Source organism: Eimeria necatrix, genomic scaffold (assembly GCF_000499385.1).
Source record: "Eimeria necatrix Houghton genomic scaffold, Enh_scaff1141, whole genome shotgun sequence".
NCBI classification, from domain to species: Eukaryota; Apicomplexa; class Conoidasida; order Eucoccidiorida; family Eimeriidae; genus Eimeria; species Eimeria necatrix.
In genome coordinates this window covers 1-9,870 of record NW_013654859.1, presented here as the reverse complement: position 1 = coordinate 9,870, position 9,870 = coordinate 1, and the positions used below count along the sequence as shown (strand labels likewise).

At 56.8% G+C, this 9,870-nt stretch overlaps 2 protein-coding genes across 2 annotated transcripts; both read right to left on the bottom strand.

Moving 5' to 3' along the window:
- Positions 1-4,018: 4,018 nt before the first annotated feature.
- Positions 4,019-5,119, bottom strand: ENH_00004910 (hypothetical protein; the record flags this gene model as incomplete). Its single annotated transcript, XM_013584010.1, has 1 exon — positions 4,019-5,119. The coding sequence occupies one exon, from the start codon at positions 5,117-5,119 to the stop codon at positions 4,019-4,021; it is 1,101 nt and encodes a 366-aa protein (XP_013439464.1).
- A 2,450-nt stretch (positions 5,120-7,569) lies between these two features.
- Positions 7,570-9,564, bottom strand: ENH_00004900 (ATP-dependent RNA helicase, putative; the record flags this gene model as incomplete). The annotated part of the gene is given in 3 exon segments (XM_013584009.1): positions 7,570-7,985; positions 8,610-8,853; positions 8,857-9,564. Coding segments are annotated over 3 exon segments (1,368 nt in total).
- Positions 9,565-9,870: the final 306 nt, after the last annotated feature.

Genomic DNA, 9,870 nt, shown 5'->3' with positions numbered 1-9,870 from the left:
ACGAGAGGAGGGGGCCCCCAAGAGGGGCCCCCAAGAGAGAGAGAGGGTGGGGGTATATATAATACCCTCCAGAGGGGGGGCCCCCTGTGGTGAGGGCGTCCTTCATGCATGCATGTGCAGCACCAGCTGCAACAGGAAGCAGCAGCAGCAGCAGCAGCAACTGCTGCTGCTGCTGCTGCTGCTGTTGCTGCTGCTCCTAGATAAGATAATGTTGTGGCTGCAGCTGCCGACGGCAGCAGCAAGCCGTTGCTAGTGAATGGAAAGAATTGAAGTAAAATGGAATTAAATTAAATAATTAATTTGATTTCATTGCATTAAATTAAATCCATTATTAATTAATTGCAAATAGGCAAGTTGCAGCAGCAACAGCAGCAGCAGCAGCAGCAATTTGCTGCAGCCAGCAGCAGCAAAAGCTGGCCGGGCCGCAGGAGGCTCTTTCTTCTTCTCTTCATTTTTGACTTTTTGTCTTTTCTGTATTTCTTTTATTTCTTTTATTTCTTTTATTCTTTTGTGTCTTTTATTATTTCTTTTATTACTATTCTTATTCTTTTTTGCTTCTCTTGTGTCTTTTTGCTTTTTTATTTCTTTTTTAATTTCTTGTCTTTGACTCTTTTTGCATTCTTTTCTGTCTTTTTGTTTTGTTCTTATCTTTCTTTTTGTCCTTTTTGTCTTTTTCCCTTTTGTCTCTTTTGTCCTAATTCTTTTATTCTTTTTTATTCTTTTATTTCTTTTTTATTTTTTGTTTCTTTTATTTCTTTTCTTTGTTTCTCTTTTTGTCTCTTTGTCGTTTTTGTCTTTTTGTCTTCTTTTGATTCTTTTTCTGTTCATTTATTTCTTCAATTCTTTTATTTCTTTTGTTTCTCTTTTCGTTTCTCTTTATTTCTTCTCCATTCACTTCACCATTTTCATTTATTTATTTCTTTTTCTTTTATTTCTTTTTTCTTCTTTATTTCCTTTGTTGTTTCATTTTTCAGTCCTTTCTTTATATCTCCCTTTTGCCTCAATGCATATCTTTTCGCTTATTTCTTTTTTATTTCTTCCTTTTTCATTATTTCTGTTTTTAATTTATTTCTTTTCCTTTTATTTCTTCTTCCCTTATTTATTTATATCTTCTTTTTTCTTTTTCTGTTTTTCTTTTTATTTGTTTCTTTCATTTTTTTGTCCTTCCACCTTTTCACAACTTTTCTCCACTTTATTTCTTTTTGCTTCTTTTATTCTTCTTTGTAATTTCTTTCTTTTTATTTCGCGTTTTTCCGTCAGATCTGTTTTCGATTTCTTTTCCCACTTTTGCTGCTTAATTTCTTTTTTCTTTTCTTTTGTCTTTGCTTCTTTTTCATTTCTGTTTTCCTCCTTTCCATTCTTGCTGCTGCTGCAGCTTCCGATGGGGCAAATGCGATTTCTTTTAATTAAATGATTTAATAAATTGTTTTTTAATTTAGCTGCTTCTCGGAAAGAGAAAGGACAGCCTGCTGCTGCTGAAGCAGCAGCAGCAGCAGCAGCAGAAGCTGCTGCTGCAGCAGCAGCAGCAGCACCAGCAGCACAAGTGAATCTGCACCGTGCTGCTGCTCTGTGTCACCGTCGGTGCCTCCTTTTGCAACTGCTATTGGGGCAGTCTGCAAGTGCAGCAGCGGCTGCTGCTGCTGCTGCTGCAAAAGCAGCAGCAGCAGCGGCTGCTGCTGCTGCTGCTGCTGCAAAAGCAGCAGCAGCAACAGCAGCGTCGCCAGGTGTATCTGCACCAGCTGCAGCAGCACTACCTGCTGCAGTATCAGCTGCAGCTGCAACAGCAGCAGCGGCTGCTGCTGTAGCAGCTGCTGCTGCTGCAGCTGCTGCTGCCGCAGCAGCTGCTGCCGCTGCTGCTGAATATGATTTCCGCTCTGTTTGGGGCTTTTCTTTCCGAATTATAGTTCATCATATCTTTCACTCTTTTTAAACTCCAGACGCATGCGGCATTGTCTTTTTAAAGCAGGAGATGCAGCTGCAGCACCTGCTGCTGCAGCAGATGCTGCAGCAGCAGCAGCTGCAGCAGCTGCAGCAGCAGCAGCAGCTGCTGCTGTCTCAGAGCCTACAGCAGCAGCAGCTGCTCCAGAGGCTGCTGCTAGTGCAGTTGATGGACTCGATTCTCTTGCTGCTACAACTGCAGCAAATGCAGCAGCTGCTGCCAGTGCAGCTACTGCTGCAGCAGCAGCAGCAGCATTCTGCTGCTATTGCAGCGTCTGCTGTTGCTGCTGTTGCTGCTGCAGCAGCAACCGCGGGGGCTAGCGGCAGCAAAAAAGAGAGAGTTGCTGCTGCTTCTTTTCACTAAGAATTATTAATCAGACATTTTGCTGCTTCATTTGGTTTACTCAATTACATTATTTTGTTGTGTTTATTAACATTTATTATTTAATTGAAATATGTTTATTAACATTAATTATATTCTTTTGTTCATTGTGTTGCTGCTCTTCTACTTCACTGTTCCTGCTGCTTAGGGTTTAGGGTTTAGGGTTTAGGGTTTGGGGTTTGGGCGGCGGCGCCCCTAGCAGACAAAGATTTGCACTCGTCTCAGTAAGCTGCTCTAGCGAGTAGCTAGCTAGCTAGCTGATTAGCTAGTAGCTAGCTAGCTAGCTAGCTAGCTAGCTGGCTAGCCAGAGAGTCCCCTAGCTAGCTAGCTAGCCGCCCACCTAGCTAGCCACCCACCTAGCTAGCCATCCACCTAGTTAGCCATCCACCTAGTTAGCCTCCTAGCTAGCTAGCTAGCCGGCCAGCCAGCCATCTAGCTAGCTAGCCACCCACCTAGCTAGCTACCCACCTAGCTAGCCACTAATCTAGCTAGCTAGCTAGCTAGCCATTTACTAGCTAGCTGCAGCTGTTGGACCCACAACACAACAAGTATTGACCTTCAGTCTCGAAGCAGCAGGAAACAGACAGCCGCGCGCAGCTGCTGCTTCTCTGCAAAATCAGCTGAGCAAGCCTAGCTAGCTAGCTAGCTAGCTAGCTAGCTAGCTATTAGCTAGCTGGTAGCCAGCTAACAAGCTGCTAGCTAGCTAGCTAGCTAGCTATTAGCTAGCTGGTAGCCAGCTAACAAGCTGCTAGCTAGCTGGTAGCCAGCTAGCACGCTGCTAGCTAGCTAGCTAGCTAGCTAGCTGCCAGCTAGCTAGCTAGCTAGCTAGCAGCTAGCCGCTGACCTCACAAAATGCAGTGCTATACGGCATGCAGCAGCTGGGCCTAGCAAAAGGTGAAGCCGCTCTCACCAACCTGGGGCCCAGCCACACAACAGCTAGCCAGCCAGCTAGCTAGCTAGCTAGCCAGCCGACAAGATAGCTAGCTAGCTAGCTAGCTAGCTAGCTAGCTAGCTAGCTACGGGCAAAATCAGGAGAATGAAGCACAAGGGGAGAGCCAAACAGCCTCTGCCAGCTATTCGCCAATCAAAAAGCTCTTGCTGCAGCTCGCCGCGCCTCAGCTAGCCAGCTAGCTAGCCAGCTAGCTAGCAGCTAGCCGCTGACCTCACAAAATGCAGTGCTATACGGCATGCAGCAGCTGGGCCTAGCAAAAGGTGAAGCCGCTCTCACCAACCTGGGGCCCAGCCACACAACAGCTAGCCAGCCAGCTAGCTAGCTAGCTAGCCAGCCGACAAGATAGCTAGCTAGCTAGCTAGCTAGCTAGCTAGCTAGCTAGCTACGGGCAAAATCAGGAGAATGAAGCACAAGGGGAGAGCCAAACAGCCTCTGCCAGCTATTCGCCAATCAAAAAGCTCTTGCTGCAGCTCGCCGCGCCTCAGCTAGCCAGCTAGCTAGCCAGCTAGCTAGCTGGCTAGCTGGCTGGCTAGCGAGTCAGCTAGCTAGCTGGCTAGCTAGCCAGAAGCCTGCGACGGCCCTCCCTTCCGTTAAAGACCTCAAACACAATGGGGGGCCCCCCAGGGTCCCTTTGGGGGCCTCTGGGGGCCCCTCTCGGGCTTCCTGGGGGGCCCCCAGGGGCCCCCAGGACGCACTGGGGGCCCCCCAAGTGGAGCTTTGCAACGAGGACCCCATATGAAGAAGGGTCACTCAGGGGCCCCTTGAGCGAGGGGCCCCCAGGCTGGGGGCCCCCTAATAGGGGGCCCCCCAGTTTGGGGGCCCCCCGTGTTGGGGGCCCCCGGGGGGGGGCCCCCCAGGTGGGGGCCCCCAGGGGGGGGCCCTGCTGTGCCTGGGGGGGTGAGTGGGCAGCAGCAAAGGGCCCCAGAAAGCGGGGTATGCAGAGCACAACGCAGCAGCAGCAGCAGCAGCTGCTGCTGCTGCTGCTGCTGCTGCTGCTGCAGGCGCCTGCGGGCCTCCGCCAGCAGCAGCTGCACGTTGCTGCTGCAGGCAGCAGCACGAGCCCGCAGCAGCGGCAGCTCCTGCAGCTGCGGCTGCACTTGGCCCTTGTCTATGCGGCGGAGTCTGCGCAGCTCTGCCACACACTGCAGTCCTGCTGCTGCTGCCTGCAGCAGCGCAGCATGAAACTGCTGCAGCAGCAAACTCTCGGGGGCCCTCAAGCTCACTTCCAAGACTGGCCGCAGCCACCGCAAGTGCCAGGGGACTGCGCGTCCCTCGAGGGCCCCCAGCAGCTCTTTTTTGGCTTCCGAAAAGCCCAAAAGCTGGACCCTTCGGGGGGCCCCCCGGGGCCCCGGGGGCCCCCGGGGGCCCCCGGGGGGCCCCCCGCGGGCGGGGGCCCCCGGCCCCTCCGGCTCCCCGCCGGGCAAACTGCTGCTGCTGCTGCTGCTGCCCACAGACCCTCGGGACCCGCTGGGCGCCCCGGACGGGGGGCCCGCAGCTGCTGCTGCTGCTGCTGCAGCAGCAGCAGCGGGAGAGGGCGGGGTGGAGCTCTCCGGGGGCCCCAAGGGGGGCCCACTGGGGGGCCCCCGAAGGGCCCCCACAGGGGTGTAGCTGTAAAGCTCTGCAAGCTGAGGACCTGCTGGGTCCTCTATGTCGTCGTCAAACGCTGCTGCTGCTGCTGCTGCTGCATGCAGATCTGTCACGGAAAGCACGAGAAAAGTGGAAATATCTGGCAGAGGTGGGGGGGGCCTCGCGGGAGCAGCAGCAGCAGCAGCAGCAGCACGCCGCGCGGGCCGCGCGAGGGCCCCGAAGGGCAGCGACAGCAGCAGGCAGAGGGCCAGGGCCATCATGCTGCTGCTGCTGCTGCTGCTGCTGCTGCGGCAGCAGCAGCACCAGCAGCAGCGGCTGCTGCGGCGGCTCCCGAGCTGCAGCAGCTACCTGTCAAGCCTTCAACAGTGCGCAGCTGCTCAGGCCTGCAGCAGGCCCCAGCAGCAGCGGCGTCGCCGCAAACAAAGCCGCACGGGAGCGCGAGCGGCCACCGACGCCTGCTGCTGCTGCTGCTGCTGCTGCTGCTGCTGCTGCTGCTAGGGAGGCCGCCGAGAGGGCTGAAACGAACTTCAAACTCACTTGACAATGAAGTGCTAGTGACAAAATGGGGCCACAAATAGCCAGAAGCTGCTGTTGCAGTCCGAAGCCAAATGCTGGAGCCGCAAGGGCCCCGGAGAGCCGCTGCACTGCCGCGAGCCCGCCGGCCGGGAGCCCCAAAGAAGGCAGAAAAGCAAACAAAAAACTAAATATTAATTAAATAATTAAACTTTAACAAGAAAGAGGAGAAAATTTAATGTATCTCGGCGGCTGCAGCTGCGGCTGCTCTGTGGGGGCGGCTGAGCAGCGGCGGCGAGGGCACGAGCTGGGGTGTACGTACACCCCAGCTGCCCAGTATTTTGAACCAAAGAACAATTTCCGCTTTTTATTTTTTCATTTGTAAATCAAAAGCTGCTGCAGTCTAAAGTTTGCTGCTGCGTCTCCGCCTGCTGCAGAGAGCGGGCAGCGGAGAAGACACCACGGCTGCGGCTGCTGCTCGTGCTGCTGCAGCTCGAGCTGCAGCAGCAGCAGCAGCGTTTGACGCCCCCCAAAAGCGCCTTTTGAAGGGAAACTAAGGGGCCCCACGGGAGCGAGTCGATCCCGATCCCGGGATCGGGATCGCCTCGCTCCCACGCCCGCTGCAGCGACTGCAGCGCAGCACGAAGCTGCAGCAAACAAACAAATAGACAAAGCCCAAATTAACAAAAGCCAAACTGCTGCGGGAAAGACAGAATCCCCAAAGCCCAAACAGCCCAGCTCTTCTAAACAGCAGCAGCCCGCGCCACAGCCACAGCCCCGCCAGCTAGCTAGCCACAGCCCCGCCAGCTAGCTAGCCACAGCTAGCCACAGCTAGCCACAGATAGGCCCGCGCCCCCCGCTAGCTGCAGCTAGCCATGCCTGCTCTGCTGAGCCGCAGCGAGCTGCAGCCAGTCTTCTCCCCGCTGCAGCTAGCCACAACTGCCTCCAGCTAGCTGCAGCTAGCTGCCTAAGGCCCCCAGCTAGCTGTAGCTAGCTGCACGTAGCTAACTAAGACCCCCGGGGCCCCCCAGACAAGCCCCGGGGGCCCCCTTGGCCTTAATTGGCTCCTGTTTTGGGCTTCAGAGGACCCTCTAAGGGGGCCCCCCATTCCCCCTGGGGGCCCCTGGGGGCCCCGTGGGGACCCCGCCTGGGGGCCCCCGGGGGACCCTATGGGGCCCCTCCTTGGGGGCCCCCTGGGGGTCACCTGTGGGGCCCCGGCAGGAGAGGCCCGGACGTGCAGCAGCACTAGAAGCGCTCTTTATTTGTTTTCTTTTTGAATATTCTGAAAGGGTTTTATAATTAAATATATTTATAAATAAAAATTTCTATTTATTTCATCTATGTACTTTTTGTGTGGGGCGGAAGCCGCAGCAGAGCAGACCCCGCACAGCAGCAAACGCCTGCAGCAGCAGCGGGGGGGCTGGCAGGGCTGAGGGGAGGGTGGGGTTGTTGTGTTTTTGCTTCCCCTCAAACCCTCTTCTTGGCCTGCACTGGAAGTGCTGCGCAGCCCAGGCTCTGCTTGCTGCAGCAGCAGGCTTGCTGCTGCTGCAGGCTTGCTGCTGCTGCTGCAGGCTTGCTGCTGCTGCTGCAGGCTTGCTGCTGCTGCTGCAGGCTTGCTACTGCTGCAGCCCCCTGTTGGGCTACGGCTCAGTGGGCCCCGCAGCGCGCCCAGGGGCCCTAGGCCACTTTTTTGCTGCGCCCGGCTCACCGCTGCTGCAGCTGCTGCTGCTGCTGCTGCTGCTGCTGCTGCTGCTAGACTAGGCCAGTAAAGTTACATTTGCTTCAGGTTGCCAGCAAGTTCTCGCAAAGCTGCATATCTGTAAATGCGCAGTCGCAAAGCCGAGCAGCAAAAGTGAGGCGCCGCTCGAGGCCTCGCCGCTGCCCTCTTGCAAACAAAACTCTATTCAATTCGGCCGCAATACAGACACAAACGCCCTCCCACCAGCTGCTGCTGCTGCTGCTGCTGCTGCTGCTGCTGGCGGTGCGTGGCGGCGCCCCTGGAGGCAGACACGCTGAGTGTCTGACTGCACACTGCACGCATCCCACCGGCGGCCGCTGCCGCTGCCGCAGCCGCTGCAGCAGCAGCTGCAGCGGCTGCTGCAGCGCGGCTGCGGGCACAGCTGCTGCAGCAGCAGCAGCAGCTGCTGCTGCTGCTGCAGCTCTGCTCCGCAGCAGCTGGCGCTGCTGCAGCGCAGAGCTACCAGGCGTCGCGGGCGGGCCCCGGGTTCCTGTCTGCAGCAAAGCCTATGCCTGCAGTGAAGCCCGTGGGCCGGCCCGGCGCTGCTGCTTCCGTGCGCCAGTCCGAAGCAGCAGCCATGCGGCCGCCGCCGCCTATGGAGTAGGCGCCTGCAGCGCCAGCAGCAGTTCTGCTGCTGAAGGATCCGGGGGCGCCGCCGAGTCTGCTGCTGCTGCTGCTGCCGGCCATGCGGCCGAAGCCGCCGCGGCCGCCGAGCCGCAGCGAAGAAGAAGTGCAGGAAACCACCAACGGGTGCAAGAAACTGGGAATTTCCTGGTTTGCTTCCTCGAGAAGGTGCAGCAAGTCCCGGAGAATGGGTCTGTTCTGCTCGTTGACGAAGGAAGTGGCCAAGCCCAAGTTGCCCGCGCGGCCCGTGCGGCCGATCCGGTGCACGTAGTCGTCTATATTGGAAGGCAAGTCGTAATTTATGACATGTTTGACATTTGAAATGTCGAGGCCCCGCGCGGCGACGTCAGTGGCCACCAAGATCGGCCTGCGGCCGGACTTGAAATGCCGCAGCGCGTCTTCGCGTTCCTCCTGAGTTCTGTCGCCGTGGATCGAGATCGCGGGGAAAGACTCGTTCAATAAGTAGTCCTCGATCATGTCGGCCTTCTTTTTGGTTTCCACGAACACGATCACCAGCCCCTTCTCCGACTCGCGCAGCAGATTCACCAGCAGCTTTATCTTCTGGTCTTCGTCTGCGTACAGCAGCCGCTGCCGAATGAACTCGTTCGTGCTGCCCACGCGGCCCACCGCCAAGTAAATGTAGTCGTGCATGAAGTCCTTCGCCAGCATTTGAATTTCCTTCGGAAACGTCGCCGAAAACATGATCGTCTGCCGGCCCCTGACACCTCCGGGACCCTCTCCCGAGACCGATCCCGGAGAAGGACACGGCGGCAAATCAAAGTCGTCCACAATGGACTTTATTTGCGGCAAAAATCCCATGTCCAGCATGCGGTCCGCCTCGTCCAGCACCAAGTAGCTCACCAGCGCCAGGCGAATCTGCACGCAGCAGCAGCAGCAGCAGCAGCCAGCAGCAAACGCAAAAAATCTCCTGCTGCTGCGCCGAAATGCGCAAAAACAGCAAAATAAAACTGAATAATGCCAAAAAACGAACGAACTCCACGAACAAACACAGATCCCAAGCCAATGCCGGGGAACTTGAATCGCCCGCTTCCTCTGCAGCCACGGCGATTCAGTCCACTGCAGCCGGTGAAAATTGAACAGCAAATGCATTTCAATGCTTTATTTGCATTTAGCACAAAAAATAAATAACAGAGACGCAGTTTCGACTGCGCGTGCAACTCCGTCGTTCAAGAAATGCGACTGAGTCCGCGAGCCCGGCGAGCCGCGGCGTCCAGCGGCGAAAACAAAAAAAGAAGCAAAAAGCGCGGCCACCACTTTCTCGCAAAGCCCTAAATTTAAAGACAGCCGCCCGCAGGCGCAGCAGATCGGCCGCGCGCCCCAGCAGCAGCAGCAGCAGCAGCAGGAGCAGCAGGAGCAGCAGGAGCAGCAGGAGCTGACCTTGCGCCTCTCGAGGACGTCCGCGAGGCGGCCTGGGGTGGCGACGCAAATGTCGCAGCCTGCGTCCAAGTCCATGAGTTGTTTTTTGATTTGGGAGCCGCCGTAAACGGGAACAGTGCGGATTCCAGTGCCGAACTGGAACTTGCGGGCCTCCTGGTAGATCTGCATGGCCAGCTCGCGCGTGGGCGACAAGACCAGACACACGGGGTACACGCTGCGCCTGTAGGCGGAGGGGCCCCCCCGCTCAGCCGGAGGCAAGGGGGGGGGCCCCGTCTGCAGCATCTGGGCTATAATGGGGTACAGGAAAGCAGCAGTTTTGCCCGAGCCCGTCTGCGCACAGGCCATCAAGTCCCGGCCCGCGAGAATGGTGGGAATGGAGTTCTTCTGAATGGGAGTGGGCCGGCTGTAGTTCACGCGGGCCACGTTCTCCATCAGCAGCGGCGAAAACTTGCAACCCACTTCTTCGAAGGACTCCACCGGCAAGATCTTCTCGCTGCCGCGCCCCTTCAACTCCACAGGCACTTTGTCGTACGCGTCGAACTTAATGCCAGTGCTTTGCTGCTTCTCGGGGCTGAACACTTCGCTCAGCCGGTCGCTGCGAAAGGCGCGTCCGTCCCGCACGTCCCAGCCGGTGCCCGTGTGGCTGTTGCGGGGGCCCCGGGCCCCGGGGCCCCGCGGCGCGGCCGGCAGCCCGTCCGCCGCCGCGGGGCCCCCCGGGGGGCCCCCGGGGGCCCCTGG